Source organism: Vicia villosa, linkage group LG1, assembly GCF_029867415.1.
Source record: "Vicia villosa cultivar HV-30 ecotype Madison, WI linkage group LG1, Vvil1.0, whole genome shotgun sequence".
Taxonomy (NCBI): Eukaryota; Viridiplantae; Streptophyta; class Magnoliopsida; order Fabales; family Fabaceae; genus Vicia; species Vicia villosa.
Window position 1 is genome coordinate 171438641 of NC_081180.1, and position 15611 is coordinate 171454251.

Genomic DNA, 15611 nt, shown 5'->3' on the forward strand with positions numbered 1-15611 from the left:
TGCAAGAAAATAATTTAAAGCAAGTAGACGCAGTAGCAACATGAAATAAATTAATAAAATATAGGCAAGATTGCAATACCAAAAGTGAAAATAAATTATAAGAGAGTAGCAAGAATATAAGCTAAGAACTAAAGCAAATAGAAAGATAATAACAATTATATGGTATGATAGTAGTGGAAGTGATGCTTTCTTTTTGATGCCTTAGCCTCTATTATACTAATTCAAGGCATAAGTCACTATTAATTGACACTGATTTCAAGTTTAACTATCACAAATCACTTGTTTTCAATGCCATAGGATTATGGATGATGAAAGGTCACAAAAAAATTCCCAAATATCAAAAGTTCATAACTGTCTGAAAATTGACACAGACTGTGTCAGGGAACACGGGCTGGCCGTGTCAGCCTCTAGGTTCTTGTATGGAGATGGTGAAAGGGGCCAACACAGCCTGTGTCTCTAGGTTCTTGTATGGAGATGGTGAAAGGGGCCAACACAGCCTGTGTTATGGGACACGGCCAGGCCGTGATGGTCTCAGAAAATTTGTTTGGGAAGCGTCCCTTTTTATACGATTTTTGGTCTTTTTCGTTCTAATTCTCCCCATTGACCTCTTATACGATTATCACTATTTGGTCAATATCTCTATATCTCCTAAACTCCTAATAAATTTTCTTTTCTTTACATGTTGTTTTTGGTTTTTGGTTTTTGGTTTAGAATTAGGTAAATGTTAGATAGAAGTGGACCTTCTCTCACTAACATTATGTCTTTTTAAAAGTAATTGTATATTTTGATATTAGAGGAAATAGCTCCTCATTAACAAAATACCATTAACACACGCAACAGAAATAATAGGTAAAATAGCAACGTCCTCCTTCTATGAGTCTAACCATGTCAATTTCATAGCGCCATAAATGGTGAGAGATTCTTGTACGCATTCTCCAAAATTAGATCAAACGTATGCTATCTCATACTACTTATAAAGAAATTTGTTATTTTAATCTAAGCCAAAATCATTAAATCATTCTCAAAGCACAAGATATTCTCCATAAGTGAAAGTAATTTACAAAGAGAACAATCAAGATGAGAAAAGCAGTGGATGAAGTTGAAGTTGAGAATGAGTTAGAGATTGATGTTTCATTTGTTCGTATATTGTGGGTTGATAATTCAGGACAACATAGATGTCGTGTAAGATTTCACTTTACTATTTTTATTAATTCATTTACATATTTTTTTATATCAAATTATATTTCAGGCGATTCCTAGAAAACGTTTCTATGATGTTGTTACAAAGAATGGTGTTGGTTTAGCATTTGTGAGTATGGCAATGACATCACTTTTGGATGGACCTGCTCATGGTTCTGGTTTGGGTTCAGTTGGTGAAGCAAGATTAACACCTGATTTGTCTACTATAAGGACAATTCCTTGGTACAAAAGTTTTTCTTACTCAAAAATATACATAAACACTTTCATTACGTATTTCATGTTTTTCATTACTTTTGGTCTTTTTCTGTTTCTTTATTATAGGAGCAAGCAAGATGATATGGTTATAGGTGATTTGAATGTTCAACCTGGTCAGCCTTGGGAATATTGTCCAAGAGAAGCTTTAAGAAGAGCTTCCAAAATTTTGAAAGATGAATTTGATTTGGTATGTTGCAGACTTTGTGTTATTTGTTGACACAAAAGTTGTCCTACTTTTGGTCGTCTTTATGCATGCAAGGCGGACTAAAACACATGGTCTAAAATTTGTCACGGTTAAAACGTTGTTAAAAAAGGTCTTATAAAATATTTGTCACATATAAACCATAATAAAATAGGATCCCAAATTATTTTTGCCACAGTTAAATCGTAGTTAACCTCCGGAGAGTCTTTAAAAATCTAATACACCTCTCTTTCGGTTGTTACTATATCAAAAGTCACAACTACTAACTTATAGAATGCTTCTCTAGGTAATGAATGCAGGGTTTGAGAATGAGTTTTTTCTGTTGAAGAGCATAATAAGGTATGACATAGAATAGAATCTTATGATTTGATCAATGCGATTTACCATAACCATTTGTTATAAACATGAAGAAAAAATATGAACAAACAATTCAGGGAGGAAAAAGAAGAATGGATACAATTTGACTCAACTCCTTACTGCTCATCGTCCGCATTTGATGCTGCTTGCCCAATTCTTCGTGAAATTACTTCTGCTTTACATTCCATGGGAATTCCAGTAGAACAGGTAAATGTTAAGGAGTCTTTAGCTCGATAAATCAAAATGAATCGAAATGAAAGAAATAAGAATGACTTCGGTTCATATTTTCTTTGACTTTTGCAGTTACATGCAGAAGCTGGAAAAGGTCAATTTGAATTGGTTTTGGGACATACCATTTGTGCTAAAGCTGCGGACAACTTAGTTTACACCCGCGAAACCGTTAGATCTATTGCTAGAAAACATGGTTTGCTTGCAACTTTTATTCCAAAGTAAGTGTCAATGTTCGTCTTGTAAGTATGAAATATTGTATATATGGTACTTCAGTATCTCCTAACATTAGAAATTTTTCATATATTGAAGATTCTCATTAGATGATTTGGGTTCTGGATGCCATGTTCATCTAAGTTTGTGGCAGAATGGCCAAAATGTATTCATGGCATCTGATGAATCATCAAAGTATGGAATATCGACTTTGGGAAAAGAATTTATGGCTGGAGTTCTTCATCATCTTCCATCAATTTTGCCATTTGTAGCACCACTTCCTATCAGGTTCATGTTAACGCATTGATGCAGCGAACTTGAGGACAGAATAGAGGTTATGGTTCTATGTATTCTTACATTTGTTCTCAATTTGATTGCAGTTATGATCGGTTGCAACCGAATACATGGAGCGGTGCATACTTGTTTTGGGGAAATGAAAATAGAGAAGCTCCATTGCGAGCTTCATCTCCACCTGGAACTCCCGGTGGTTTCGCGAGTAATTTTGAATTTAAATCATTTGATGGTTCTGCAAATCCATACTTAGGTTTAACTTCTATAATTGCTGCTGGAATTGATGGACTGCGTCGACATCTTTCTCTTCCTGAACCTGTTGGTAAGATAAATATATACTATTAGCATTTGTAACAATTCTTAATTAATTCTTAAATTATAAACTTCATATTCCATGTATGTAACAGATACGGATCTTGATCCCAAAAACCTGCAAAGATTGCCAAAATCACTTTCTGAATCTCTGGAAGCTCTTCATAAGGCTGAGTTCCTTGACGAATTTATTGGTGATAAGTTGCTTATTGCCATAAAAGCAATTCGAAAGGTATGTTTCTTAACATAGTACTCACATTTTAATTTGTACTTCAATGTTAGAATATGAGTTGTTGATTCTTATCGAAGAATAAGAAACTTTTCAAATTTATGTAATTCTTTCTGCCAAGTTACTAATTTTGATGTTTAATGTGACTTATGATTCTGCCAAGTTACCAATTTTGATGTTTAATGTGACTTATGATTCTGCCAAGTTACTAATTTTGATGTTTAATGTGACTTATGATTATGATGTCAGGCTGAAATTGATCATTACTTGGAGAACAAGGAAGCATTCAAGCAACTCATACATCGTTTTTGAGCTACTTGTTTATTTTATTCACATATAAGATGTTTTGAATCACCAAATTCATAGAAAATGGAAACAATTTAGAGTAACTTAATAATTTATTAGGATTTATGTTCGATTCTTAAGCTCTTTATAAACTAGCAAAATATTCATTCTGGTTGGTGCAAGGGGTATCTTGTACTTTAAGGAAGAGATGAAAAGATATGAGTGAGAATGAAAAAGTGAATTGAACTTTATAATCAATGAGTGAGTAATACAATACATCCACCCAAGTAGATCAGCTAGCCATGCTTGATCAACTGCTTGAGTTTTAAATCAACTAACAAACTTTTAATTAGCTTAGTTAGTTATACTTTTAACTAACTATTAACAACCTCTAATTATGTATAGTTGAAACTCAACAACAAGCTCTCTTAAGTCAAGTCAAGTATATATATATATATATATATATATATATATATATATATATATATATATATATATATATATATATATATATATATATATATATATATATATATATATATATATATATATATATATATAATCATACTACTAAAAAAACCTAACATCTAATTAATAACCACATATAAAACTAGTACTAACCACATAGGGTTAGTTATAACTACCAAACTACCATATTAACTAACTTCTAAATAACATTTTTTTTTTTAGAAATCAAGAAATATATTAATACAACAAAGAGTTCTAATAGAACAAAGAGTTCTAATAGAACAATTACAACAAGAACGAGAGCAACTCGCAACAAAGAAGATTAAGCACCAAATACAATCTAAGATAGGTAGAACAAAGGAGCTTTGCTAAATTCATAGAAATTGTAGTTGGTATGATTAATTTTCCCTATAAACGACCACCGCCAAATGAGAGCCTTTATGCTCCAAACCGAATCAAGGACATTCCAAGAAACATTCCGGAAAATGATTCCACTACGGAGCTTCCAAATAAACCAAGAAGTAGCCAACCAAACGATCCCTTCCCTTCCGGATTTAACCTTTTTAGATTTACAAAATCTAAACCACATCCAAAAACTACTAAGAATACACTCGGAGTCCAAGTAATCAAAACCGATCCAAGAAGCAACTTCCTTCCAAACCAATTCAGAAAAGGGGCATTTTAACAAAATATGCAACAAAGATTCGCTATCCATACCGCAAAAAACACACGCGTTGGAAGAAGGGAAAGAGATACCTTTCGCATGAAGAAGATCCTTAGTGGGTAGCCCATTAATACGACATCTCCATCCAAAAGCCTTGATCTTTTGAGGAACTACAACCTTCCAAATAAGCTTAAGAACAAAAGAAAACTCCTTCTCCGGACCTAACGGAACGTGGAAAGTGTCCGAAAGAGCATAGCAGCCCCGGACAGAAAAACCGCAAGCCGGATCTAGGCTCCAAACGATGTTGTCCCTGACGGAATGCAGCGGTTGAACCGCAGACAGAAACGAACGCAGCAGCTGGGCCTGCACAGTAGCGGCTGGACAGCCCTTAACACCCACCCCGAAATTTCCCCAATGCCAAGAATCTCCACTCCAACCTCCCATGGTGGCAACGGAAACAAACTGCAGAGCCGAAAGATAGAAAGCTACCGGGAATAAATCCTTCTAACAAAAATCTCCCATCCACCTAAAGTGCCAAAAGGAAGTGTTAAAACCATTGCCAATCGAAACTCTACAACTACCAACAAACAAGTCTTCAAATAAAACAATGTTTCAAAGATAAAAGATCCGACCACCAATGAGATTTCGAGTTCTTCTTCTCAACCTTGATGTTACCGGAAACAACTTGAAGATTGATGTCACCGTATCTCGCTCTCAAAACACGGTACCATAATTCCGACGAGCCACCCAGGATTCTCCACCGCCACTTTTGAAGGAGAGCAAAATTGAAATCGTGAATCCTTCTAATACCAAGACCGCCCTTCTCAATCGTTAAAGGAGCCTTGTAAAAGGATAACATGAAGATCGAGAGACTACAAAGGACGGACTTTAAGAGAGTGAGTCTTCCCCCAAAACTAAGCAACCGAACCTTCCAATCCTTTAGCCGAGATTTAAGTTTGCTAACAATCACATTCCAAGAGGAAAGCTTTCTAGGATTGATTCCTATAGGAATCCCAAGAAAAGTGAAATTATTATCCTCCCTCCTACAACACAAAAAATTAGAAGCAATATCCAAGAAATTGTTAGAAACATTAAAACCAATGATTTTGCTTTTGTGGTATTTGATCCCGAGGCCCGACACCATCTCAAACCCTCTTAGAATAGCTTTAATAGCCCACACTTGCTTCCAACTCCCCTCTCCTATCAACAACGTATCGTCCGCGAATTGAATATGTCCACACAACACTTTCGCCTAAAGTTGAAACCGACATATTCACCTAACCCCACCGCCTTATCAACTAAACCCTTCAAAGCCTCCGCAACAATGACAAAAAGGAAAGGAGACAACGGATCCCCTTGTCTAAGCCCTTTCTCAACCACAAATTCTTTCGTAGGACTACCATTCACCAAGATCGACATCTTACTAGAAAAGATCAAAGCTTCCATCCACCTAATCCATTTAGCTCCAAACCCCATAGATCTCAACATGAATATAAGAAAATCCCAAGACACATTGTCATACGCCTTCTCAAAATCTACCTTGAAAAGTAAACAGCTATTGCCTTCCTTAATTGCATAATCAACCTCCTCATTAGCCACCAACACCCCATCCAATAATTGTCTACCCGGAACAAAAGCGGTTTGACAATCGGAGATAATGGAGTTCAAGACCTTCTTAATTCTCAAGGACAAAAGCTTAGATATAGCTTTATAAACACACCCCACAAGACAAATAGGCCTATAGTCATCAAGATTCAAAGGATTAGCTTTTTTGGGAATCAACGTTAAGAAAGAGGAAGTGATGGCCTTAGATAGCATAGCTCCGTAATGGAAGCAATGGAAACAATTAATAAAATCCGCCTTCAAGAAATTCCAACAATTTTTAATGAACAAGAAGGAATACCCATCGGGTCCCGGGCTTTTCGAACCCTCACAATTCCAAATGGCTTCTTTGATGTCCTCCTCCGAGAAAGGCGCCTCAAGAAACGAAGACTCACTTTGGTTCAAACGTCTAAAAGGAATACCTCCCAAGACCGGCGCTCCCCTTACCGCCCCGGTAAACTTCTTCTCAAAATGGTTTTTAACTTCCTCTCTAACCTCTTCAACCGAATCTAACAAACCTCTATCCGTCATAATGCTCCCAATGTGATTTCTACTCCTCCTCGCCTTCACCACCCTATGGAAAAACCTACTATTATTATCACCATCGTTCAACCATTTAAGTCTTGATTTTTGTATAAGCATATTCTCTTTTATCTTTAAATTCATCCAAAGATCTCTAGATGCCTCCTTCTTCCTATCCAAAACCGAGATAGAATCCCAATCGTCATCACTCCCATCTATATCATCCCCTTCATTTATGGCACGCACGTCCTTCTCAACCGCCAAGTCATATCTACCGAATGACTATAACGTTCTTCCTTAATTTAATTCTATTTTGTAACTTCTAAATAACATGTGATTGATTAACTATAATGTTCTTCCTTAATTTAATTCTATAACAATGAGTTGACATCAAATACACCTAATGCCTTCTTTCAAAACATAAATTTGTTAGTCTTCAATCCTTTGGTTACCACATTTGCAACCAGTGCAAAGGTAAGGTCTAGCTTTCCTTGATTGACCTGCTCCTTCATGAAATGAAAATTTTCTTCAATATGTTTTCTCCTATCATTGAAAATTGGGTTCTTTGCTAGGTTGATCGTTGACTTGTTATCAATTTGCAATTTTCATTGATCTTTTGACTTCAATATTCAATTCCTGTAGAACTAACTTCATCCATGTTTACTAACATGCATCATATGATCGAGCTATGTACTCATATTCGCATGGTGAATAGGCCACAAATGATTGTTTATTTTAGCATCAAGAAAAGGGTGAATTTACTGATCTTCTTCAGCTAAAAGTTAGGCATCAAATTTAGAGGTGCCCCTTAGTCTATTATAACCTTATTAACCCCCATATTTTCCACTTTCTCCCTGATAAACAAGGGCTTCATATGATTTTTCATGCCAACATTTGGCCTTTCGAAAAATGAATTTTGCTCCTCAATACACCCATTATTCATAACCAAATAACACACTGGTTGATGTTTCGCCATCTCTTCTTCATCATAATCAACCTACTCTAGAAATTCCGTAACATAATCGTATTCAATGGTTAATACGTAAATTGTGTTATAAATCACATCAAAGTCATCTTCCGACCCTAAGTCGAAGTCATCAATCAACATCTCTTCCTCTTTCAACGGCGGATCCATCTTGTTTTTTCCTTTGGACTTTACTTGATCTGAAGAAAACAATTGTCTTCCCTTTGGCTTCTTATCTTGCTCACTTACCTGCATTTGATAGGGCTTCTTATTACTTGACTCTTCAATTTCCCTTTCTTTCTTTGGAATCTTCGCCACAAAGACCTAGGCATAAGATTTTTTCCGTTTATAGTTCGAAGGACCATAGGAACACTGAAGGATAGAAAAAAACTTAGAAAGGGGGGGTTTGAATAAGTGTAGTTTTAAAACTCTTAAGATAAAAACAAATTGCACAATGATTTTTATCCTGGTTTGTTGTTAACTAAACTACTCCAGTCCACCCCCTTGGAGTGATTTACCTCACCTGAGGATTTAATCCACTAATCACACAAGATTACAATGGTTTTCCACTTAGATAACCTCTAAGTCTTCTAGAGTATTCTGATCACAACCTGATCACTCTAGGAACACAATGCTTAGATAACCTCTAAGACTTTCTAGAGAATCCGATCACAACTTGATCTCCTCTAGTTCTTTACAAATAAATGTAAACAAATTCTTACAAGTGTTATACAATGCTTCTTATAAAGCTATAATCACAACTGTGATATTTCTCTTAAGTTTAAGCTTAATCTCACTAAGATATTACAACAGTAATGAAGTGAGGTTGAAGCTGAAGTTTGAGAGCTTTTTGAATTTGACAGCGTTTCTGTATGTTTGCGCAAAGTGTTGTATTCAGCTTCTCATCAGAACTTCTATTTATAGGCGTTTGAGAAGATGACCGTTGGGAGCATTTAATGCGTTGCATGATCCGTACAGCATTGCATTTAATGTTTCACTCTTTTGTCAACTACCTCGAACCTTGCTTTTGATGCGTCTACTGACTTTGCCGTTAATAGCTTCTAACGTTCCTTTTGTCAGTCAGCGTAGCCTGCTATCCTGTACTTGCTTCTGATCTGATGTTTGTATGAACAACATTTGAATTTCATCAGAGTCAAACAGCTTGGTGCAGAGCATCTTCTTGTCTTCTGACCTTGAAGTGCTTCTAGCGTGATACCATGAGAACTTCAGTGCTTTTGCTTTTGATCTCAAGTTCTTCTGATGCTTGAATAGACCATGTTCTGATGCTGCTTGACCATCTTCTGATGTCTTGCCAGAGCATGTTCTGATGTTGCATGCTGAACCTTCTGAGTCAGTGCTTCTTGCGCTGATTTTATGCATACTCTTTATGTGATTCCTGAAATGGAAATTGCATAGGATTAGAGTACCACAGTATCTCATACAAAATTCATATACATTGTTATCATCAAAACTAAGAATATTGATCAGGACAAATCTTGTTCTAACAATCTCCCCCTTTTTGATGATGACAAAAACATATATATAATTGATATGAATTTGCAATCAGAATATCAGATGGCTAAAGACAAATACACAGTTATAACAAAAGCATATAAACATAGTGTGTGAATATGTCTCCCCCTGAGATTAACAATCTCCCCCTAAGATGAATAATCTCCCCCTGAAATAAATACTGGAAGAAATTTATAAATAGATGACTTCCCTGAGTATTTTCCATTTCAGTTGAGACGTTCACATAAGCTTAGAACTTCAGAACATTCAGAGCTTCTGCTTCTTGCTTCCATAAGACAGCTTCAGAGCTTTGAATTTCTTCTAGAATCATTGCATGCTTGATTGTATCAGAACATTCTTGAATGTACCAGAGCGTCACCAGAGCATCTCTACATCCTGAAATGTTTCAGAAACAAACTAGACAACAAGAGTCAAGGCATGAATGAATCAGAACATAAAATATGTTTCAGAGCATATACTATGTATCAGAACACATAAAATGCATCAGAACATAAAATATGTATCAGAGCACATAAAAAAAGTATCAGAACATATAAGGAGTAAGAATGTGTTAGAGCATATTCTATCACAAGAATATCAGAACATTCTTCCTTCTTGCTTCTGATCTTGAAGCTTCACAGCACTCAGCTTGCTTCAATTTCCATGAGCTTGTTTCTATATAGAATTGCTTTTCCCCATGTCTTTGCTTCTCATGTTGAGCTTTTTAGAATGTCTTCAATCCTGCAAAGCACTCAAGGACATAGAACTTGCAAATTCTGTTAGAAATGTGGAGACTTACTCCCAGTAACTGATATAGTAAATCAAATCAATTATCACATTCTCTCCCCCTTTTTGTCATAACATCAAAAAGCATAAAAGATTCAGATGAAAAACAAACAATATGAGAGAAGATAAAAGATTTCATTCATCAGAACTAATCAGAAGATACAAGGGATGAGAAGACAGATGCACAAACACAGATGCAAGAAAGGGAGACAACTAAGACCAAACGACTACGACTAGCCTAATTTAGAAACTATCTTAGCTAGAAGGCCATGAATCTCATTGTTGCTTTCAGTCTGCTTCTGTATAAATGAGCGAAACTCATTGTTGGTATCTTCTTGCTTGTCCAGGCGAGAAGCTAGATCAGCCTGATTCTTTTGAATAACCTCTAAAGTCTTCACCAGAAGAGAGGTTTCTCCAGAAGAAGCTTCACAACTTCTGTTCAGTGGAACAACATTCTCAACAGCAGCATCCATCGTGAGATCATCATCATGATTTTCCTCAGTAGGAATACTCTCAGCAGGATGTATCTCAGCATCAACTTCTTCCCTAGAAGCATCTTCTTCATACACAGGAGCAGGAAGATCAGAATCTTCATTCTCAAGGGCTTGAAGAATGGCAGCTAGATTCCTTGGAGGAATGGGAGCATCAACTTCTGGAGGATAGACAACTTATTGAATGACCATATTTGGGGACTTCTCAGAAGGGTTCTCCCTTAGAAAGTTGAAGAACCACTGGAAGTCTCTAGTCAACACAGAATAATGAGGCTTGAAAACTACAATCTCTCTGCAAGGGTTACCATCCAGCTCGTCTACATACATCTTCTCATCAAGAAATCTCCAGCTTCTGATGGGGTGATAATATCTGCCATCATCAACTTCCAGGAAGTATCCAGAAGAGCCAGGTGCTTCAGCCACGAATCTTCTCTGGACTCTCATAGCTGCAACCTGAAAATCCTGTCGAAAGCTTCTCCAAAGGTTTCGAGTAGAAACATCATCTAGGTTGTTATAGAAGGCATCTGTCAAGATTTCCAACCTTCTGGTGAATTCAAGTTTGAACAACTCAAGGTAGATGTGGGAGGGAGGTTCAGGAGGATTGAAGGTGAATTTGTAGTCAAGGTAAAGAAGGCAGTGTGGTTTGGATTTTCTGGAAGGTAAGGGATGGGATAGAGAAGGTGTAGATTCTGTGGTAAAGGTGGAGGAAGATGGAATATCATAAGGTGTTGGGGGAATGATATTTAAGGGTTTAGGGTTCAGAACTTGTGTAGAAGGAGGTGGTTGGGGAGTATTTGGTATGGTGAAAGTGTTATGAGGTTCAGAAGGAGGAGTCTTACTCTGAGAAGAACTAACAACTCTCAAGGCACAGAGAGAATCCCTAATGCGCTTCTCTCGATACTCTTTGGAATTAACCTTGTCAGGATCATAGGACAGCTTTGGCTTCTTGGCTGCCTTTGATTCTGCTTCTGAAGCTTTTCTTTTTAACCTCTTTTCTTTCTTCTTCTGTTCCTTCTTCTTCAACTCAGCTAGAGAAGGAAGAACTCTTCCACGAATCCATGCAGGATCAACAGAAGATTGAGCAAGAACACATGTCTTCAAGTAGTTCTTAACAGACTTGTGTAGCTCTTCTTTGAACAGCTGTGAGAAGTTCTCAATAGGAGATCTTCTGGTCAGAATATCTGGAGCTATTCTTGGAGCAGAAGTTACCTCCGGAATCAGAAGCATCCTCTCAAGATCAATCGCATTTAGAACATGTCCTCGAAGGACAGTAAAGAACTTTGGTGTGCCAACATCTCTTAGAGCATTCATCAAATCACTCTCTACTAGAATATCTGAGATCATTCTAGCAAGAGGAATAGTGTTCTTCTTGAACTCAGGAAACTTCTTGCGTTCCTCATCTCTAGATTCTTCAATATTCGTTTTCAGATGTTGAAATAGAATCGTTGAGAGAGAGACTTTAATACCTTTCCCAATGCAGAAGAGATCATACTTGTGATCCTGACTCACATACTTGGCAGTAATAGCTCTCTTTCTATGATAGAAAGTTCCCAAAATAATTTCAGCCCAAACTCTGTAGAACGGCTTCAGCAATGTAGTTTGATTTGGTGAAGCTTTAAAAGCAGACAGTTCTTCATCAACATTCTCCCAAGGAACTCTACCAGGTTCAGCGCATGTGATTCCTTCTGAATCATCAAGATTATATAGTTTCCTTATCAACTTCTCCGTTATAAAAATTTCATGCCCTAGCACAAAAGAGATGATAGCAGTAGGAGTAACGGTTGCATGCTTCCAAAAATCCATTACCAAGTGAGGATAAACTAGTCCAATCAGTCTCTCAAAATAGTTTGATCATCCTTGAACCAGCATCGTCTCCTTGATATTGAAGCCATGTTCTAGAAGACTTTCAAAGTCCACCATTGTTTTAGTTAAAACTTCCAATTCTCCATCTGGAATAGAACAGGTCTTCAATGGACAATAACCAAACTTGCGATGAACACAATGTGCAGAAGACATTTCAAGTTCCAGACTTGAAGAAGAAAGCATGAAGAGACTTTGAGATTCGGTTAGAATTAGGGTTTATGCAGCAAGGAGGGAAAAAGAGAGAGATGAAAACGAAGAGACAATGTATGAAGAAAGAGAATGCAAAAAGATAAATTGTAATGAGGATGAGTTTTTATAGGGACGGATTTGAAATGAAATGCAATGTGTATTTGAAAAAAAAATTGCATTTAATGAGAAATGACGTTAGGAGAGATAATGTAACATTTGAATTAATTTGCATAGTTACCTAGGGCGGCGTATCCTCAACTGTACGCATGCTTGTCCAAATAGAGTGAACACGTGTTCAGCATCTGGAAAGTTGGTGACAGCTGTTTTGCTTTAAAAGAACTTCTGAATCAACTTAGATAATGAAACGTCAGAGATGACTGAATCAGAACTTCTAATTGATCATCATCAGAACTTCTTATAAGAAGATAACACAAGATCATTTCAGAACTAATCCATACATTAGGACTTCTCATCTTCTCATTCTGGGCAAAAATCCATACTGATATTCTTCATAATGAACTTAAACCTATCTTCAGCAAGGGGTTTTGTAAAGATATCAGCCCATTGATGGTCTGTATCAACAAAGTTCAAAGAGAGAACACCCTTTTGAACATAGTCCCTAATGAAATGATGTTTGATCTCAATATGTTTAGCTTTGGAATGTAAGATAGGATTCTTAGATAGACAAATAGAAGAAGTATTATCGCAGAGAATAGGAATGTTACTCTCATATATCTGATAATCTTCTAGCTGACTCTTCAACTAGAGCATCTGTGTACTACATCCAGCAGCAGCAACATATTCTGCTTCTGTTGTAGAGAGGGCAATGGTAGCTTGCTTCTTGCTAAACCAGGAGATCAGATGACTTCCAAGGAATTAACAACTTCCAAAAGTACTCTTTCTTTCAATTCTATCTCCAGCGTAATCAGCATCACAATAACCTACTAAGTTGTACTCTTTAGATCTTCTGTAGACTAAACCAACATTAGTAGTACCTTTCAGATACCTCAGAATTCTCTTAACAGCAGTTAAGTGAGATTCTCTAGGATCTGATTGGAATCTTGCACACAGACAAACACTGAATAAAATATCAGGTCTAGAAGCTGTAAGATATAAAAGAGATCCAATCATACCTCTGTACAACTTCTGATCAACCTTCTTACTTACCTCATCATTACCTAAGATACACGTTGGATGCATAGGAGTCTTTGCTTCTTTGCTTTCAGAAAGATTAAACTTCTTCAGAAGTTCTTTCACATACTTGGTTTGGTGAACATAAGTTTCTTCCGATGTTTGATTGATCTGGATCCCAAGAAAACACTTGAGTTCTCCCATCATGCTCATTTCAAACTCAGCCTGCATAGACTTAGCAAACTCCTTTCCAAGTGTAGCATTAGTTGTTCCAAAGATAATATCATCAACATAAATTTGACAAATTAACATATCCTTTTTAAAGGTTTTACAAAAGAGAGTAGTATCCACTTTTCCTCTAGTGAAACCATTATCCAGAAGGAAGGAACTTAATCTTTCATACCAAGCTCTAGGAGCTTGCTTTAATCCGTATAATGACTTCTTTAGTTTAAAAACATGTTCTGGAGACTTAGCGTCCTCAAAACCAGGAGGTTGGGGGACATAGACTTCTTCATCTATATAACTATTTAAAAAGGCACTCTTAACATCCATCTGATATAGAGTGATGTTATGATGAGTGGCAAAAGAAATTAATAGACGAATAGATTCTAACCTGGCCACTAGTGCAAAGGTTTCTGTATAGTCAATACCTTCTTGCTGATTATAACCCTGAGCCACCAATCTGGCTTTGTTTCTTACCACTTCTCCCTTTTCGCTTAGCTTGTTTCTGAAGACCCACTTTGTACCAATGATGTTAAATCCTTTTGGTCTAGGAACAAGATCCCATACATCATTCCTTGTAAACTGATTTAGTTCCTCTTGCATGGCAATTATCCAGTCTGCATCTTCTAGAGCTTGATCAACAGAGGTTGGCTCGATCAAAGAGACAAGACCTAATTAACATTCTGCATTGTTCTTAAGGAATGCTCTTGTTCTGATAGGATCATCCTTCTTTCCAAGAATGACATCTTCTGAATGAGCAGAGGTGAGTTTAGAAGATCTTCTGACTGTTGGCACTTCAGAAATTTCTGAGATTCTCTAAAGATGCAGCAACCTGATCTTCTGATCCTTTGCTTCTGTGATCTTCAGCTTCTGAAACTTTGCTTCTTGGTTCTTCAACTTCTGATATATCAATATCTAAATCTGCAAAATTCTCAAACTGCTTTGGCTTTTCAAGACCAAGCTTATCATCAAATCTGATATTGATTGATTCTTCTACAACCAATGTTTCAGTATTGTATACTCTGTAGCCTTTAGAGCGTTCAGAATATCCAAGAAGGAAACACTTTTGTGCCTTAGAATCAAACTTACCAAGATGATCTTTAGTATTCAGAATAAAACAAACACATCCAAAAGGATTAAAATATGAAATGTTGGGCTTTCTATTCTTCCACAATTCATAAGGAGTCTTATTAAGAATAGGTCTTATGGAGATTCTATTCTGAATATAGCATGCAGTGTTTATTGCTTCTGCCCAGAAATGCTTAGCCATATTGGTTTCATTGATCATGGTTATGGCCATTTCTTGTAGAGTCCTATTCTTTCTACAACTCCATTTTGCTGTGGAGTTCTAGGATAAGAGAAATCATGGGCAATACCATTTTCTTTGAAGAACTCCTCAAAGAATTTGTTCTCAAATTCACCACCATGATCACTTCTGACCTTTATGATTTTACACTCCTTCTCAGATTGTATCTGAGTGCAGAATTCAAAGAAACACTGAATGAGACTCATCCTTGTGTTTTAAGAACTTTACCCATGTCCAGCGGCTATAATCATCTACGATGACTAATCCATATTTCTTCCCTCTGACAGATGGTGTTTTGACTGGGCCAAACAGATCAATG

General features: G+C 36.6%; 1 protein-coding gene across 2 annotated transcripts; it reads left to right on the forward strand.

Annotated features, from left to right (window-relative positions):
- Positions 1-842: 842 nt before the first annotated feature.
- LOC131644646 (uncharacterized) lies at positions 843-3830 on the forward strand. Of its 2 annotated transcripts, none has more exons than XM_058915201.1 (10): positions 843-1182; positions 1250-1422; positions 1522-1642; positions 1944-1996; positions 2068-2221; positions 2318-2463; positions 2555-2743; positions 2836-3068; positions 3154-3290; positions 3537-3830. In XM_058915201.1, the coding sequence occupies exons 1-10, from the start codon at positions 1078-1080 to the stop codon at positions 3597-3599; spliced, it is 1374 nt and encodes a 457-aa protein (XP_058771184.1). In that variant the 5' UTR covers positions 843-1077; the 3' UTR covers positions 3600-3830. The 2 variants fall into 2 exon arrangements, with proteins under 2 accessions (XP_058771184.1, XP_058771185.1); XM_058915202.1 differs by having other exon boundaries at positions 845-1182; positions 2092-2221.
- Positions 3831-15611: the final 11781 nt, after the last annotated feature.